This window comes from Phascolarctos cinereus, unplaced genomic scaffold, assembly GCF_003287225.1.
Source record: "Phascolarctos cinereus isolate Bilbo 61053 unplaced genomic scaffold, phaCin_HiC Scaffold_726;HRSCAF=1367, whole genome shotgun sequence".
Taxonomy (NCBI): Eukaryota; Metazoa; Chordata; class Mammalia; order Diprotodontia; family Phascolarctidae; genus Phascolarctos; species Phascolarctos cinereus.
This window is the reverse complement of record NW_027556098.1, coordinates 409,757,145-409,776,404: the sequence shown is the minus strand read 5'-3', so window position 1 is coordinate 409,776,404 and position 19,260 is coordinate 409,757,145. Positions and strand designations below refer to the sequence as shown.

Here is a 19,260-nt window from a genome sequence, read left to right as displayed (position 1 = left end):
CAGTGCATGTGTCAGAAAAAGGATTGGAACTTCAGTGTTCCTGACCGCGAGGCTTGATCTCAAGTCACTGTGCCAAGCTGTTATCTCTAGCTAGCTCCACTTTACAGATGAGCCAACTAAGGCTCAGAGAAATCATCGGACTTGCGGAGGGGTCACACAGCGGGTCTGCGTGGGAGGTGGGCTTCACACCCAGGTCTCTCCGGTGCTCCCTCTTCCTCCCCGATACTGCCGCAAAAGACCGGTGCTAAAGAGAAAGACAACGGGAGACGCGAGGAAGGGAGGGAGGGAAGGGGACAGAAACAGGGACAGACGCGAAGTAGCAAAGTCGGGAAAGAGGCTCAGCCGCCCACCAGGGGGCGGCAGAGGCCGGGGTGGGGGCCCGCTGGGGAGGGGAGGACGGCACAGGGGAGGGGAGGGTGCGGTGACCCTCCCAGCCCCTCCCTCCCTCTCTCCTTCCCTCCGCCCCGCCCGCCCCGGCTCAGACGGAGACAGGACAGCGAGCGGCAGCCGCGCCCAGTGCCCCCCTGCCCAGCCTAGTCCAGCGGGGACCCCCGTAGGACAAGACAGGACAGGGCAGGACAGACAGGACAGGACAGGTCCTTGCGTCTTCCCGCCTGCGACGCCCGGCTTGGTGGGTACCTCCTCCGCCCTCTCCATCTCCCCCACCCCTCAATCTCCCCGCTTTCCTCCCAGCCTTTCTCACCCTCCCCTTTCCTCCAATGCCACCTTCCCTCCACTTTCCCCATCCCTTCTGGTCCCTTCCAGTGCCTTCAGCCCCTCTAGGCGCCCAGAATCCTCCTTGCCCACCCCCAGGCTCCCCACACGCCCCCGCCGGGCACTCACCCTGCTCCAAGCCCCCATCTTCATAGGATCGCACAGGTAGAGCGGGAGGGGGGACCTTCGTAGCGCCCGGGCTCAACCCTCACCCTTTACAGATGACCGAACTGGGGCACAGTTAAGTCATTTGATGAAGTTAAGGCAGCTAGGGACTGACTGACACAGGATTTGAATCCAAGTCCTCAGGACTCCAAGCAGCCCCTTCACCATCTTCTCCTCCTCCTCCTTCTTCCTCCTTCTAGGCCCATTCTTCTCGCTAACCCCACACCTGTGGAAAGAGCCCGAACTCCGGAGTCAGAGGACCTGATTTAAATCTTACTTCTGACATTGACTTTACTCCCTGTTAAACGAGAGGTTGGACCAGATGGGCACGGAGATCTCTTCCAGCTCCCGGGTCCCCTCTCTGTCTGGCTCTCTCTCTCCTCCTCCGGGCTGGCCTTAGGGCCCTCTCTTCCATCATAGGTCCACTCCGCGAAGTTGCCTTCTGTTTATCCATCGTCAGTTCTCTCCCTGGTTTCCCCTCCTTGCCCAGGCAGCCCGTCAGCGCTTTCTCCTTTCTTCTGTCCCCCTCCCCCTACTCCTCAGGTAATCCCCCTTCCCCCATCAGCTTCCACCTCTCTGCCTTGCCTGGTTGCCCCTGGTCCAATCCCCATCCCGATTGCTCTGAGTGAGTCTAGTCAGAGGAGAATCTTTGCAGTACAACTTACCGCCTTCTCTGTACCCTTCCCTTCTTCAAATAGCCTTCTGCCCTTATTTCTTCTCTCTTTCACAATATCCTCTGGCTCTCTTATGTCCCTTCTATCCTCTCCTAGCCCCATTTGCTTCTCTGGATAGCCCCAGTGCAACCTCTTATAGGATTTGGAACCGGACTAGACCTCAGAATAAGATCCACCCCCTGCACTTTCATTGAACAAATAAGAAAGCAGAAGCCCAGTGAGGAGGGGAGAGGGAAGGGAAAATTGGGGGACAAGTAGGGCAACAGTCTGACAGAAGGAAAAAAATCTGGGAGAGAAGGGGGAAGAGAGAAGCAGGTGAAATGAGGAGAGGGTCTGTGGGAAATGCAGAGGAGAAGAGGGAGAAGGGCAGAGCCTGGTGGCAAGAAGGGAGGCCTGGGGGAGAAGCAGGCAAAGATGCTACATTCTGCATTGGATGAAGGCCTTGCTTTGCCTGATGGCTCCTTCCACCATGAAATCTCAGGTCCGATCCGCCTCCGAACTCCTCTGACTGACTCTAATCAGCGAAGAACTTGTCTGTACCCTTCCCTGTCCCAGTGGCCCTCCATCAGAGGAATTATTGCATCTGGGGCAAAAACAAAGGACGGGCTGGGGTGCTGTGGAACTCCAGAGGACAGCTCAGTGGGAGATGCAGTAACATCAGGAGAGGGCAACCTATTCCTCTCCCCACAAAAGGAGTCAGGAGTGCAAACGGGTCCAAGAAGAGGAGTCTGGTGGGTGATGGTCTGAGCAGGGGCCCATCACCTTGGTGGGAATAATAGGAAGCAGAACCCTTACAGGAAGTATGACATCTCCTCCCATTAGACTGTAAACTTGAGAGAAAGGACTGCTGTTTGCCTTTCTTTGAATGCCCTGCACTTAGCACAGTATCTGGAACTTGGTAGTTGCTTAATAACTACTTGGTGACTGACTGAGGCAAAAGCCTCCTCACTCTATGCTGACTGTAGCTCTGCCTTTCATCAGCTCTCTTCCTGACCCACTTCTCCTCCAGGTAGCCCTCCTGCTATCTGTTTCCTGTACCCCTTCTCTTCCTCCAGTCCACATCTTCTCCTTGGCCCTCTCCTCTTACTTTGGCCATCCGTCTATTCATCCATCCACCCATCCATCCATATCCTTCCTATCCCTTCCCTCCAGGCAGCCTCCTATCCATCCTCTGTCTCTCTGTCTCTGTCTCTGTCTCTGTCTCTCTCTGTCTTTCTGTCTCTGGCGCTCTCTCTCTCTCTCTCTCTCTCTCTCTCTCTCTCTCTCTCTCTCTCTCTCTCTCTCTCTCTCTCTCTCTCTCTCTCCATCCTGTCCCAGGAAGCCCTTCACTCCCTCACTCATCCAGGCATCCCTCCATCCACTTTTCCCCTGACTCTCACCTACTTCTCTAGTCACAGATTTTTCAGCTTCTCAGAACTGTGAGGGTCCTTAGAGCCCAGTGAGTCCAGACTACACATGAATGAAAAACCCCTTTGCAAAAAGAAAAACCTAACAATGACCCATTCTACAGATTCTTATTCAGTTACAAAAGGTAGGCATTTTACCCACCCAGTCAAGGGAGTGAAGAACAGTTAGTACCAAAGAGTAGTTAGCAGGACAGTGACGTCCTCAAATCATTTCTTCCTGTACCCCATCCAAAAATTTAACGAGATAACAGCAGTAATAACCATAACTTTATTGACAATAATGCAAACCTAGCTAGTGCTTTAGGGTTTGCAGGGCACTTGGTTCATGAAAACCATGTGAGGCAAGCAGTGCCAATAGTATTATATTATCCCCACTTTTCTAATGAGCAAACTGATGACATTCGGAGAAGTTAAATGATTTTAGCCTTAGTCCCACTGAACTTCCACTTCCCTGGGGCCGTGTGTTCTCTCAGCTCTAATCACTATCGGGTTTTTTCCTGATATCCAGCCTGAATCGGCCTCTCCAGAGCTTCCACCCAGAGCTTTGCCATTTGGAGCCAAGAAGAATAAACTTGGGCCCTCAGCCACAAGACCGTCCAAGACATGTTTCCCCTAAGTCTCCTCTTCTGACCAGTCCAAGCTCTTCTGGATGCATGAGCTGCAGGCCCTTTGCCATTCTCACTACCCTGTCCTGGCTGCCCTTCAGCTCAGCTGGGGCACCCACACTGCTTCTGATGTGATCTGGCCAAGGCAGAGAACATGGGCTCCATCCCCTCCCTCCTGCTTCTGGGTGCTCTGTTCTTTTTAATGCAGACCAAAATCCTCTTAACTTTTTGATTCAGAGTGGAGGAACCGGCATCTTCTATTCGTTAAATCAGGGACTCTTCTACTTATCAGTTTATTATAATAATGCATAATAATAATAGCATTTATATGGCACTTTAAAGTTTGCAATCACTTTACAAATATTATCTCATTTGATCCTAACAACAGACCTGGGAGGTAGGTGTGGAGGGAGCACCATTTTGGAGAGGGTGAGGGATTTGCTCGGATCCCACAGCTAGGAAGCGTGAGGCAGTATATGAAGCCAGGTGTAGCCTGGTTCCAAGGTGAGGGTTCCGTCCACCGCACCACCAAGCAGCCTGTAAATAAATGCATTCATCCTTCTGATTCCATCTTCCTTCAGGCAGTCCTCCATCCGTCCATTTGTGGGCCTACCCTTGGATTTGTGGTTCCAAACGTCGTCCCTCCAGCGGGAGCTCACACCATGTTTAGCTGGCTGAAGCGCGGGGGAGGCGGGGCGGCCCGGGGCCAACGGGCCGAGGCCATCCGCACGGTGACCACCGCACTCAAGGAGCTGTATCGAGCCAAGCTGTTGCCACTGGAAGAACATTACCGCTTCGGGTCCTTCCACTCGCCGGCCCTGGAGGATGCCGATTTCGAGGGCAAGCCCATGGTACTTGTGGCAGGCCAATACAGCACAGGAAAGACCAGCTTCATTCAGTACCTGCTGGAGCAGGAAGTGCCAGGCTCTCGAGTGGGGCCTGAGCCTACTACTGACTGCTTCGTGGCCGTCATGCACGGTGAGACTGAGGGCACCGTGCCTGGCAATGCCCTCGTCGTTGACCCGGACAAGCCCTTCCGCAAACTCAATCCCTTCGGGAATACCTTCCTCAACAGGTGCCCCCCCTTTTCTCCCTGCCCCCATCCTCACCCCACTTCTCCCCCATATTGTTTCTTTTCCTGCTTTTCCCCCCAAGACTTCCCTCATCCTCTCCTCTGCCTACAAGTTCTCCCCAGCCTTACTCAGTTTCTCTCACAGATCCTCTCCCCACTTGTCCCTTCCTCCTCCCAAATTCTTTCCCCCTCCTTCCTGATTCTGTCCTTTCTCTGCTTTCACTCCTTCCCATTCCCCTCCACATTTCCCCCTTCTCTCTCTGACTTCCTTTCTTCTCCCTTTCAGTTCTGCCCTATCCCACTGATTCTCCCTCCATGGAGGGAGATCCTTCCTTTTCTCTGCCTGACTCCCTCGCCCTGACCCTAGACTGGCCGCTGTTCTCCCCAGGTTCATGTGTGCTCACCTCCCCAACCAAGTCCTGGAGAGCATTAGCATCATTGACACCCCGGGCATCCTTTCTGGGGCAAAGCAGAGGGTGAGCCGAGGTAAGACCCGGCATGGGGGTGGGGTGAAACAGGCTGATGAGGGCAGAGCTGGGAGCCCAGAGACCTGGGTCTGGGGAGAGGGGAAGGACCCAGTCCCAGATGCTGATGTAGCCCCTGTAGGGAGGGCTGAGCCCTGGACACCTGGAGTTCTTTCAAGTGGGGCCATGCTAAGAGCCCAGACCCCCAGGTTCTCAGGGAGTCGCTGTTGCCCTGGGACACATTGGGAGTCTAGGACTGGTCTCCTAGTGGCTTAGGGCAGAGTGAGTTGGAGGAGGGCAGGCAGGCAGGCAGGAACTGGGAGCAGCGCAGGGGAGGATGGGATACCTTGTTGGGGCATGTTGATGCTGGGGCGGGGGGGGGGGGGGGGGGGAGGTGGAACTGAACACGTGTGAGGAGTCAGGGCCTAGCTAACGTGTCCAGGCCTAGGCAGAGAAGGCAAGAAAGAGAGCCAGTGGGGGGTGGAGACACAAGGACAGACAGAGACATAGAAGAGGGAGAGATAGAGACAGAAAGAAGGGAGAAGGCAACAGAGAGAATGACATTAGAACAGAGACAGAAAGAGACCAAGGAACAACCCAGAGAGAGAAAAGAGTGAGAGACAGACACAGCGACAGAGAGCTATGCAAAGACTGGAAGAGGCTGAGGGAGAGCTGAGAGAGACAGAGGGAAAATGAGAGAGAGAGAGAGAGAGAGAAGAGAGAGATGAAGAGAGAGAGACAGAGAGAGAGAGGGAGGGAGGGAGAGAGGGAGGAACTAGAGCAGAGCAGAGGCTGGTGGGAGGTTGGGGCGGGAATGGGGGGAGGTGAGGTTGGTTCCCTCTGGGGCCCAGATGTGGGGGGTGGGGCTCCCCTCTCCTTTGGCTGGGCGGGACAGACTTGGGTCCTGGGTGGGGGCCAGGCCCTTGGTGGAATTTATAAACAGCTGGGGGGGGGTGAATTCCTGCAAAGGCCTCTCAGACCATAAGAGGAGGCAGGCCAGGGCTGAGCCAGGACAGGCGGGGCTGGAATGTGGGAACATCCGTGGGCCAGCCCCTCTTTCCTTCACCCCAGGCAGCCGGGTCTCCCCAGTGCTCTGATTTCTTCATCAGGTCTCCCTATCACCATGTTCTCCTTAGGTCTCTATCAGACCTTATCAGACTGAATCTGAACTTTGGGAAGAAGCAGGATGGGGAGACCCACCACCGTGGGATAGCAGGGTGGTCTAGATACCCGGGTTCCCCTGTCCCTGCTCCTCTGTGTGTTCTGAGATCTTGGGCCTGGCAGGGGCTGGCTAGAGGGAGAAGGGGGAGCATAGGTGTCTGGGGCAGAGGGAACAGAGCAGGGACATATATTTTCTGGCTGTTGGCCTAAAGATGGGAGGGGGGTGCTGAGGGCAAGGGAGGGTTAATGTGTCCCTGGCCCTGAGCCTGGGCTGTCCCAAGAGGGAGGGAGGCAGAGGCTGGAGGCATCTGGAGAAGAGATTGGGAAGAGCTTGCCAGGTGGGGGTGAGGAGTGAAGGAATTCCTGCTGTATCCTCCCCTTAACATCCACCAGGGCTTGGGATCAGGTGGGCCTTGAGAGGAGGGAAGATAAGAGGATCAGAAAAGGGGCAGGGGCCACCAGGGCTGCCTGTGTGTGTCTGTCTGGGTGGGTCTGGTGTCCCTGGGTGTGTGTGTGTCTGACTCGGTGTGTCTGCCCAGCAGTCTCGGTCTCCCTCATTCCTTGGGCAGTCAGTGGTATGGCCTGACTCAGTCCTCAGTGTTCCCCTCATACCTTCCCTTCCTCCCTCTGAGACACATTTTCCAGGACTCTGTGTGTTATTGTGCTAGGGAGGTGTTGGGGGGAGAAGGAAGGGCTGGGGAAAAGTGGGGGTGGATCCTTGATGACTTGATCCCTTCCTCCTCCCCAGAACAATGGCTTCCAGATACTGCCACCTCTAGTACTCACACCCTAGGCCTGAGAAGGAGTCGGGGGAGGCCCCCCCTAGAGCAGGGGGCAAGCTGGGCTGGGCACCAATGGGCAGGACCCATCCAGGCATTTTTTGTGCACTAGGAGAGGCCCTCCTGAAGTCTGCCTTCAGGACCCTGGTCTCCCTCCTCTGGGCTTCTGTGTCCGGGGATTGTGTATTGAGAATGAGAACAGAGAAGGGGGGGGGGAGGGTTCTGATGAAACCTTCCAAACTCTCCCTGCAGAAGGAAACATTAACAGCCACAGAGCAAACAATGGACGTTCCTGCTTTAAAGCTCTGACGGGCTCCTGAGGGGAGGGGACAGGAGGTGCTAAGACAGGAGGACAGTGGATATTCCCACAATCTCTCTAGGCCTTCTAGGGTCAGCCTGGGAGGTCAGGGCTAGAGATGCTTCTCCAATCCAGGAGGGCTACCTAGAGGAAGAGGCTATACATGGTCCCCCAATCCAAGCAGGCTCCCCAAAGGTGGCGGTGGCAGAGGCAGCCAGAGCTCCACGAACCCTTGTCTCCTCCCAGGCTATGACTTCCCTGCTGTCCTGCGCTGGTTTGCTGAGCGCGTGGACCTGATCATTCTCCTGTTTGACGCCCACAAACTGGAGATCTCCGATGAGTTCTCTGAGGCCATCGGGGCCCCTCCGAGGCCACGAGGACAAGATCCGGGTGGTGCTCAACAAGGCGGACCTGGTGGAGACGCAGCAGCTGATGCGTGTGTATGGGGCGCTCATGTGGGCACTGGGCCGCGTGGTGGGGGCCCCCGAGGTCCTGCGGGTCTACATCGGCAGCTTCTGGGCCCAGCCGCTGCTTGTGCCTGACAACCGGCGCCTTTTCGAGCTGGAGGAGCAGGACCTTTTCAGGGACATCCAGGCCCTGCCTCGCCACGCTGCTCTGCGTCGGCTCAATGACCTGGTCAAGCGGGCCCGCCTTGTCAGGGTGAGCCATGGGTCCTCACTATGGGAGTCAGGGGGTGCCGAAAGGAGAGCCCGGAGGGCTGCCTGGAGGAGGAGAGTCAGGGTGTGCAGAGAGGAGAGCCTGGAGGGCTGCCTGGAGGAGAGTCCTGGGGAAGGCGAGTCGGGGGTGCAGAGAGGAGAGCCCAGAGGGCTGCCTGGAGGAGGAGAGCCCGGGGGTGCAGAGAGGAGAGCCCGGAGGGCTGCCTGGAGGAGAGTCCTGGGGAAGGGGAGTCAGGGGGTGCAAGAGGAGCCAATAGATGTCCTGTTCCGTCAGTGTGCAGGAGAGCTCCCTCCTCCACCACTCCGGAGTCCTGTCCAGATGGATGCATAGACTGAGTTCAGAAGAGCTGTAGGCTTAGGTCAGACTGCCCTCTGTGTGCCTCTCGGCTTCTGCCTCGTAGGGTGGAGGTGGCTGGTAGCTGGAGGCGTCCTGGACACCTGGATCTCCCCCCCTCAGGAGGCGGCTCCGGAAACCCCGGAGTCCGGGCGCCAACTCCCCCTCCCCCCTTATCTCTTCCCGGCACCTTTCCCTCCTTCCTGCCTGTGAAAGCCATCAGTCCCCCTCTCCACCCCCCCCCCACTGCTCATCAACTCCCTGCCAGATTTCTCCGCCTTTCCCCCATCACAGGAGAAGGCTTGCTTGATTTCATTCCCCTCCTCCCCACTGCTCCCCAAATCCTGTCTCCCCACATCGCTGTCCTCCCCACAGCCATGGCCCCCTGCCTCAGGAAGGCCTCCACACCCAGGCGGGCACCCTCTCCCTCCCTGAGATATGGAGGGAGCCCTGGGCTGCCTCCTGGAGGGACCCGGGAGGATTCTCACTGCATCCTGGGGGGCAGGAGGTGAAAGTGGCGAAGTTCATCTCCCTATCTAGGTGAGGAGGCATTGAGACAGAGACTGAGACAGAAAGGATGGAAGGAGCCTGAATTTGGAGTCCGTTCAGGTCCCAGCTTTACCTTTGGCTGGTCCCTTCCCCTCCACAAGCCTCAGTTTCTCTACTTGTAAAATGAAGGTGCTGCACCAGATGATATGGATAAAGTCCCATCTGGCTCTGAATCCAGCGATCAGTTAAGATAATGTAAAGTTCTTTGTAGGACAGCTAGGTGGCACAGGAGTCAGGAAGACCCAACTTCAAATCTACCCTCAGACACTTACTAGCTGTGTGACCCTGGGCAAGTCACTTCATCCTGTTTGCCTCAGTTTCTTCATCTGTAAAATAAGCTGGAGAAAGAAATGGCAAACCACTCCAGTATCTCTGCCAAGAAAACCCCCAATGGGGTCACGAAGAGTCAGACATGATTGAAAGGACCAAACAGCAAAAAAGTTCTTGGTAAATCTTAATGCGTTCTCATCCTATGAATATTCTACGTTAGTTCCAATGATGTCCTGCTAAGATATTTATCAAAAGATTTGTTTATGATCATAAATAATGACATTGTTATTATATATTACGGGAGGAGCAGTGTGACGTCATGAAGAGAACTGGCTTAAGAGCCGGAAGATCTGGGTGCAAATTCTGCCTGTGATACACCCTGGCTGGTGGCTGGGTGGCCCTGGCGGCCCTGGCTGGCACCACTCTCTGAGACCATCAGTTTCACCAAACACGGTGCTTGTATCGGCAGAGGGAGTATCCTCACCTGAGAATTCCTTCTATCATTGAAATCACAGATCCAGTCACTATGCTCTTATTGTTAAGATCCTACCTATGACTTTGTTGGTGTGGGGAACTCCCAGGCGAGGAAAGTCCATCTGCCGATTCAGGGGTGGGTCCGTTCTCTGCAATTGACGGTCCTAGAGAGTTTCCACGAGCCCTGAATGGTGAAATGATTTGCCTGGGTCACACAGACGGTGTCATCCTGATTCCCCGGCCAGCTCGCAGGTGTACTACACCTTGGCATACCTGGTGCCGTCGTTATCATCTTATAGAGATGGAGACAGAGATGCAAAGCCCTGCCCCCTTTTTTCCTGGAGATGGGAAGGAGGCGGCTCCCTTCCCATCCAGCTCCATGGCCCACCCTCTGCTCTGGACCAGCCTCAGCGAAGGGCGGTCTCTGGAAGAGAGCGGCACTCATTAAGCGCCTGTTGTCTACCAGGCGCTTTACAAAAGCGATTTCTTTTGATTTCCCGGGGCTGGCACCTGGAGCGGGGGCTGGGTTGGTGAGCCTACCGCCTGCTTACTCCCAGGTGCACGCCTACATCATCAGCTACCTGAAGAAGGAGATGCCTTCGGTGTTCGGGAAGGAGAATAAGAAGAAACAGCTCATTACTAACCTGCCTGTCATCTTCGCCAAGATCCAGCTGGAGCATCACATCTCCCCGGGAGACTTCCCCGACTGTGAGAAGATGCAGGTCAGTGGGACAAAGGGAGGGAGGACGGAGGAGTCCAGGAGGACTTCTCAGAGGAGGAGGAGTGACCTGGGGGAGCTCCTTGCAGGAGGAGGCAGGGTGATGTTGGGGGCCCTGGCTGGAGGAGGAATGCTGAGGTGGCTCGGTGATCCCTGAATGACAAAATGGGAGAGCCAGACGAGATCTCCACGGCCATCCAGTCCAACCCACGTACCAAAGGAACACCCAGGATAGCATACCTGATGGGACGTTATCCAGATCCCCGCAGAGGGAGAACCCCTTCCTCTAGGGGTAGCACACGCCCCTCTGGGGCAGCTCACGTTGTTAGAAAGCCTTTTCTGATATCGAGACTCAGTTGGCTTCTTTGCAAGCTGTTGTTTCTGGTTCTGCCCTCTGGAGCCAAACCAAACAAGCCGCGCCCCTCCCCTGCACAACAGCCATTCAAAGCCTTGTAGACATCCCTCCCAGTCGTCTTGTCTTCAGGCGAAACGCCCTTAGTGCCTTCAGCTGAGCCTCCCGCGTCGTGGCCCTTTGTCGTATTCGTTGCTTACTCCTTGACATTTTCCAGCTTGTCAATATCTGTCTTAAAACATGGTGCCCAGGACTCCAGGTGAGGTCTGAGAAGGGCAGAGTGCTGGGGGACCATCACCTTCCTATTCCCGGAAGCTCTGCCGCCTGGATTTGTGTTCACTTGTGTTCATACTTGGCTGCCGTGTCACGTGACTGGCTTATACTGAGCTTGTGAGCCACTAAAACTCCCAGATTCTTTTCAGGACAACTGTCTTTCCACGCCTCCCCTGTCTTAAGCTTGTGAAGTTGATTTCTGTTATCCAAGTACAACACTCATCTCCCTGTTGACTTTCATCTTATCGGATTCAGCCCTGTCCTCTTGTGGCCCTTCAAGATCCCATTGGATCGTGATTGTTAGCCAGTGTATTAGCTCTCCTTTTCAGCTTGCTGTCATCTTCACAGTTGATGGGCTCAACCTCTATCCCTTTAAGTCATTGATAAAAATGTTAGATGTCATAGGGTCAAGTACCAATCCCTGGAACACTCCACTGGAAACCTCCAGATACATTGACATGGAACCATTAACAACTTCCTTGAATCTGGCCAGTCAGCCCTTTCCTACACTATCCATATTATTTTCTAAGCCATATCTTCTCTGTAAGAGTGGCATGAGATCCTTTCTCAAAAGCTTTGCTAAAATCCAGATAAAAACTGTAGCTACAGCATTCCCTTCATCTCCTAGTTTAGTCATCCTGTCAAAAAGAAAATAGCATTAGTCCAGCTGTCCATAATGAAGCCATGTTGCTTCTTGGAGATCACTGCTTCGCTCTTTGGACATTCACCCACCATCTCTTTATTTTTTTTCCTTAATAGTATTTTTTCAATTACATGTAAAAATAGTTTTCAATGTTCATTTTTTTTGATGATAATTATTTTTTATTTTATTTTTAAAAATTGTTTATTTTTAGTTTTCAACATTAACTTTTCTAAGATTTTGAGTTCTAAATTTTCCCTCCTTCCCCAGACAGCAAGCAATCTGATATAGGTTATACATGTACAATCATATTAAACGTATTTCACATTAGTCATGTTGTGAAAGAAGAATCAGGGGAAAGCCACGAGAAAGAAAAAACAAAAAACAAAAAAAAAGTGAAAATAGTATGCTTCCATCTGCATTCAGACTTCCATAGTTCTTTTTTTGGATGTGCTTAACTTTTTCCATCACAAGTCTTTTGGAATTGTCTTGGATCATTGTATTGCTGAGAAGAGCTAAGTCTATCACAGTTGATCATCACACAATGTTGTTGTTACTGTGTACAATATTCTCCTGGTTCTGCTCACTTCACTCTGCATCAGTCCATACAAGTCTTTCCAGGTTTTTCTGAAATCTGCCTGCTCTTCATTGCTCATTTCTCACCGCACAGTAGTATTCCATCACATTCATATACCACAACTTATTCAGCCATTCCCCAATGGATGGACGTCCCCTCAATTTCTAATTCTTTACCATCACAAAAAGAGCTGCTATAAATATTTTTGTACATGTGGGTCCTTTTCTCATTTGTATGATCTCTTTGGGGTACAGACCTAGAAGTGGTATTGCTGGATCAAAGGGTATGCCCAGTTTTATAGCCCTTCAGGTATAGTTCCAAGTTGCTGTCCAGAATGGTTGGATCAGTTCACAACTCCACCAGCAATGCATTAGTGTTCCAATTTTCCCACATTTTCTCCAATGTTTATCATTTTCCTTTTCTGTCACATCAGCCAATCTGATAGGTGTGAGGTGGTAGCTCAGAGTTGTTTTAATTTGCTTTTCTCTAATCAATAGTGATTTAGAGCATTTTTTATTTTGATTATAGATAGCTTTAATTTCTTCCTCCAAAAACTGCCTATTTGTATCCTTTGACCATTTATGAATTTTGGTAATCCACGATTTCGTTAGAGATCTCTTTTAGAATTTTCACAGGATTCCATAGCAAACTCATTAGCCTTGTCTCTTCCCTTTTCTGAAAACTGGTTCACTCTTCTCTGGTCTTTTAGTACATCTTCTTTTTCAGATGCAGTCTTTCAAATGTCCCCAAAGGGCTCAGCCATTCCAGATGCCAGGTCCTTCGGGACCTGAGGAAGGCGCTCATCCAGGCCAAGGGATTTGAATTCATCAAGGGCAGTGAGGGACTCTCTTCCTAACTCATTAACGATCTTGGGTATCAATGCCCTCTTAGTCATTTTTGGTTCTATCATTTCCAGTGTAAAAAGTCACTGTTTTTGCAGAGGAAATAGGAGAAAGTTAAGAGGAGTCACCCTGCTTTTTCTCTGTTGTTGGTTGCCATCACCCAAGCGAAGCCTCTGTCACTTCTTTTTCTCCCGATATAACAAAACCAAACCAACTCCAAACCCCAGTCCTGACCCTTTTCTGTCGTCCTTCCCTTCTCTCACCTCCTGAGCTTTCTCGTTCCTCATTCTTACAGATCACGCTGTGTCCCTATATTTCCTTCTATTCCTTGGCCTTGCTTCCATTTTCTTTGTGTTTCTTTCAAAAATCTAAGTTAATTGGAAACTTCCCTGCGCATCCCCACTGGTCATTTCAGACCAATCCCATGTTTCCTCCCTGATGGATTTATTCTCCCTTTGTGGCTTCAGAATGCCATCTTTGAGCCATCTCCCATCTCTCTTGGGTGGTCTTTCCCTGATGCATTTCAGGTCATGGGATCTCACCTATCTTTCCTCTGAACCCTTTGGAATCCGCTTTCCCCTCAACTGAGGGAGCATGTCAGACTATTTCCTCTTCTCTATCACAAACTCTAGGAGGGAGTGGTCACTTCCCCCCAGGGGTCCCTTCATTTCCACTCCTGCAGCAGTTCCTCCCTGTCAGGGAGAATCGGATCCAGAACAGAATTTCCCTTTGTTGGATCCTCCGCCTTTTGAAAGCTGAAATAGTCATTAAAGGCAATTCGATAAGTTATTTAGCTATCCTGCTTTTGGTGGAGGAAGAGAGGGAGAAACAATCTATGTCCCAGGCTCCTCATCTATTTCCCCTTGCTGTCCGTGTGGTCTGTAGTCCACTCTAATGATGAAATCACTGCTATTTCTGCCTCCTCTGACCTTCACCCAGATACTTTCCTTTGTGTTTCCCCAGCCTGTCCTCTGGGTCCTGGATCCCCTCACATGACTATATTTCCTTAATACACAATTATACGGCACCTTTTGTATTTCCTGTTCCTTTGGAATGAGGTATCCCCCATACAGAGCCATGGCTCAGTTGTGGGCTCTCCCCCCAAGTCCCCCCAGGACGTCCAATTTTCTTCCTTGGGAAGGAACTTCTATGTCATCTGGCTTGTTACCTAAACTTTGGGCATCTGTGGAATAGACATGTGAGTCTGCTGGTTTTACTCCAGGGTCTTTTCTTGGGTTTTGTACTTAGAGAACTTCTCGTTACCTTAGACACTCTCTTCCTTCTTTGTAGCTCTCTCTATTATAACTATGTTGGGGAAATATCCATTGGCAGTCTTTTCCCTCCCCGTTCTTTCGCATTTAAAGATCAGTGAAGGAAGCTTGGAGGAGGAGGAGCTGGGTGTCGGGGAAGGCAACCATGGGAATTTTCATAGGAATGTGGGATGCAGTGTGGGATGGGTACAGTGATACCCCCTCCAGGTTGGAAGCTTCTCAGATTGGTGCCAGCCTCTGTATGTATTAGAGAGGGATGTAAGCGTTGGGGGGAGGCACTGAGGCCCAGAGTCCAAGGGGACAGTGTCTGGAGAGAGGGACACAGCCCAGGGTCCAAGGCCAGGGGACGGTCTGGTGGGCCCAGCCAGGTGCTTCCTCCACCAATCTCTGCTCTCCTTTGTTCTTCCTCTTCCTCCCCCTCACCTTTCCTTTGTCTCTTCTTCCCCTTCTCCTGTCCCTCTCCTATCTTTCCTCAGTCTTCCCTGATCCCTCTTCACCTGCCCCCATTCTTCCCCAGTGAAATCTCTCCTCCTTCCTTTTGCTTCTCCCTGTGCCCTTCCCCATTCCTCCATTTTTTATTAATTTATTTTGATTTATCAACAATCACTGCCATAAGCTTTTGAGTTTAAAATTTTTCTCCCCCTCCCTCCAAAATGGTGCACAATCTGATACAGGCTCTACATATACATTCCTATTAAATATATTTTCACATTGGTCATGTTGTAAGCTCTGTCTCCATTCTTTTCCAGTCCTCTGCTGTCTCTCTGCTGTTCATCTTTCCTTAATCCTCCCCTGTCCTTCATCCCTGCTTTACCCTAGGCCTCCTCATCCCTTCTTCCTTCCCTCCTCTGCCTTTGCTGTGCCCCCCTCTTGCCTCCTCTGTCTTTCCTCTGTCCCACCTCTCCCTCCCTTGCCCATGGGACCCTGATTCTCTCTGACCCTCCTGGTTTCTCCGGGCAGGAACTCCTCATGGTTCATGATTTCACCAAGTTCCACTCTCTGAAACCAAAACTGTTGGAGGCCTTGGATGAAATGCTGACCCAGGACATCGCCAAGCTGATGCCCCTGCTGCGCCAGGAAGAGCTGGAGAGCCCTGAGGTGGGCGTGCAGGGGGGAGCCTTCGAGGGCACCCACATGGGTCCCTTCGTGGAGCTGGGTCCCGGAGAGGCCTTGGGCGAAGGGGGGGAAGATGGGGATGATGAAGCAGAGTGGGTGGTGACCAAGGACAAATCCAAATACGACGAAATCTTCTATAACCTGGCTCCGGCCGACGGCAAGCTCAGCGGCTCCAAGGCCAAGACGTGGATGGTGGGCACCAAACTGCCCAATTCGGTCCTGGGTCGCATCTGGAAGCTGAGCGACGTGGACCGCGACGGCATGCTGGACGATGAGGAGTTCGCCTTGGCCAGTCACCTCATCGAGGCCAAACTGGAGGGCCATGGGGCTGCCCGCTGACCTGCCCCGGCACTTGGTGCCGCCCTCCAAACGCCGTCAAAAGGGCTCTGCCGAGTGAGGGGCCTGCTTCTGGCTCTGTTGCTCCCGCACCAAACTTGCTCCCCGGCTCTTCCTCTCAGAGCCCACTTTTAGCTTGTGTCCCCCATAGCTATGTTCTTCTCTGAACCCCTGACTGGTGTCCCTATGTCTGGACCTTTCTGAGCTCCCATCTCTGTCTTCTCTGAATCTCCAACTTTACCATCTCTTGAGTTCCCATCATGTTTCCTTCTCTGAGCCATCTCTGTATTCTGTGAATCTCCATGACTGGCCTGTCCCCCTCTGAGCCCCCAAACTCTGAACTCTCATCTCTCTGAGCCCCCCAACTCTGTCCCATTCTGAGCCCCGTTTCTATCTCTCTCATGTCCCAAACTTCCTTCTTATTTCTGTCTCACTCTGATCCCCCTTTATTTTTCTCCAAGCTTCCAATCTGTTAACATCTCTGCCCTTCCTTGCATCTCCAAAATCTCTCTCTTAACTCCTAATAGCCTCCCTATCTGTTCCACTAAATCTCCAGCTCTGCCTAATCCCCTGACCTGTACCTCCATTCTCTACCTAAACCCCTTCAGCCCTTTTCTCTCTGAACTCCCAATATGCTTCCCCATCCTTCTTCCCTCATCTTGGTCCCCTTATGACTGCTGGTTTCTCCCTTGGAAGCTCTTTTCTCCCTCTGAGCCCCCAAATCTTCCCTACTCTGAGACCCAATCTTTGTCCCATTCAGAGACTCCCATTTTCTCCTACTTCCTAACCAGCCTCCCACTAGTTGGACACTGCTCCTGGCCCTTCATATCCCTCACTCTCCCTCATCAAACAGACTCTACCTTGCTCACAGCTACCCCAAATGTGAATTATTTTGCTTTTCCTCCTGCCTTGCCCTGGGGAAGTCCCTTCATACAGCCCTTATAAAGGCCCAAGGGACCTGCTTGTATTTTAGCTCTATGGACTAAAATACATCCTCTCCTCTCTTCCACTTCCACCCGAATCCTCAGCCGTGACGGGTCTTTGGATTTAAAAGGAAGTTGGGGGGAAAAGAGAGATTCCCTTCCACATATTCCATCCCCAACACACAGATAAATACCTCCCCTCCCAACACACTTACACACACACATACACACCTGGTTGTTCAGCAGACATAGTATAAGGACCAAGGTGAGGGGGATGAGGCAGAGGTTTTAAGTATACGTGACATTGTGGACACATTAAGTAGATGCAAGTGACTGATCCCTTGGTCACATGACCAATAGAAGGAATGCTTCTAGCCCCCAGCTTGTTGACTGCCCCATGAGTCCATGGAGAAAGTGTAGGGACCACTGAGGGCTCCAAAGAGGACCTAGATGGACAGAATCAGTCCTAGACCTTCCTTCCTCTCCATCTATTCCTCTTAGGTGACCAACGCAGGTCAGTGACTTCAGGGGCAAGGGCAAGGGCAGAACAGAGAGATGTGATTGCCCCAGAGCTAAGCTAGGGAGAGTGATTTAGAGATGAAAGAGAATGAAGTTTCTTTCAGAGTTCTGGTCCTTGGTCCAGCCCCTCCGAGGTGGCTGGTCTGGACACTGCCCAGGGACTAGTTGGAGTGGGGTTGGTGTGGTCACGTCCCCAGCAGGAGCTGGCCAGTCTGGCTGTAGAGAGTTAGAGACCCAGGGATCTGCCTCCTTTCCTTCTGTATTTAAATACTTTACCTGGGTCTTCCTAGACCATCTGACTTGTCAGTTTATAGAATTTATGTGAAGAACAGTCAGTTCTCCAAACAAACTCATTGGCCCATATCTGTCATATGGAATCTTTATTTTTGCTGTGTACTTTTCCCCATCAGCTGCACTCGAGGAATCCATCACCAAGTCCATGAGTCCATATTTATGATATCCAGACTTCTGGGGTGGGGAGGCTGTATTTTACCGGGGCCATTTTTCTACCCTCTTTCGCCGACTCTGCCCGACTCTTACAGAAACACAGGATCATTGATGGAGAGATGGAAGGGGCCTGAGATGTCATCCCATCCAACCCCTTTGTTTTACAGATGAGAAAACAGGCTGAGAAAGTTAAGTGACGTGCCCAGTTTTGGAACGCTAGAAAGTGTGTGAGGCAGGATTTGAATCCAGGCCTTCCTGACCTGAAGTCCAATACTCTTTTTGTCTGCTGCCTCTCCTAGAGCAGGGACCAGGGTCCATAGAGATTAATCACCTGGTGTGTCACCTAGAAGGGCAGGGACCGAGGTCCAGCTACTTCTCCCCTCCTGGGGGACCCTGAGATGGGAGTGGGGGAGTATGCAGGCCTTCCTTCCACCAAAATCCCACTCATACCTGATTGTCCAAAGTGGGACATCCCACCCTTATACCTGCATGCACACACACACACACACACACACACACCCACGCTTAGAGATCCCCAGTGGACATTCTGTTCCTTACCTAGGCTGCTGGGGTATGTGTGGCAAGGCTGACCCCTGAAGTGAAGCCTAGCCCCCAGGGGGGTTGGGTGGATGAGGGGTAGGGGGTTTGTATACCCCCATGGGGTATACTCCCATATTTCTGGCCCAAGGCCGCTCTGGTAAGGGAAGGGCGATTTCTTGGTTTCTTTGCTGGGCCTCAGAACAGAGACAAGCAAAGGAGAGAGGGGTGGTTGTCCAGCCTGCTGCCGTGGCCCTGAGATCAGCCTGGGAGAGAGGATGGTTGCCTGGCCCACCCCTCTGGCTGTGAGACCTCCTGGCGGGTTCCCTAGTCTCTGTGACATGTAAGAGGAGAGTGTGAGGTTCAATAATAAAAATGCTTCTCACAGTGTGGCGGGCCAAGCCCTCCCTGTGTGGGGGAGGGGGTGCCAGGGGCGCTGGTGACTCAGAGGGGCCGCCTGGCCCTAATGACTCAGGCCTGGGCGTACTGCCAGCTGGGACATATTTTCCAAAGAAAAGTTAACATTCTCTTCCCGCCCTCCACCCTCCTGTGGGACCCTCTGGCTCCACCCCAGCCCAGCCCCTTTCCCCTCCCTGGCCCTGGGAACAGAGCCTGGTGGGGAGTAGGGTCATGGGTCAACTGGCCTCAGCCCAGCTTTGGGTAAGTGGGCAAAGTTGCTGTGTGCATATATGTGTGTGTACCGTGTATGGAAGAGCACATGTGTCCCAGCCTGGCCAGGACCTGACCAAGGACTTAATTTTTCACACAAAACATGCATGTGTATAATATGTAGTGAATTGAGTCAGAGCACACACACACACACACACACACACACACACACACACACGCCACTCACATGGAAACCAGGTGCCAAGAGCAGATATAGGCACTCGCTGGGAGGAGGGGGGCTGCGGGAGACATTCAGTGAGACAGCAAGGACGTGTCTGCCTCCCAGGTAGATGAAACAGAGACAGAGGTGGCGGAGAGCCACGGACACACCAAACATGGACAGACTGCCCAGGCTCAGAGGAGCCCCCAAGACAGGAGCTATCCCTCAACCCAAGGCA

The 19,260-nt window shown here is 52.4% G+C and overlaps 1 protein-coding gene across 1 annotated transcript; it reads left to right on the top strand.

Moving 5' to 3' along the window:
- The first annotated feature begins 458 nt into the window (after positions 1 to 458).
- Positions 459 to 18,583, top strand: EHD2 (EH domain containing 2). Its single transcript, XM_020978404.2, is given in 8 exon segments — positions 459 to 631; positions 4,146 to 4,639; positions 5,025 to 5,122; positions 7,585 to 7,700; positions 7,702 to 7,998; positions 10,200 to 10,364; positions 15,276 to 15,755; positions 15,757 to 18,583. Coding segments are annotated over 7 exon segments (1,641 nt in total). The 5' UTR covers positions 459 to 631; positions 4,146 to 4,226; the 3' UTR covers positions 15,829 to 18,583.
- Positions 18,584 to 19,260: the final 677 nt, after the last annotated feature.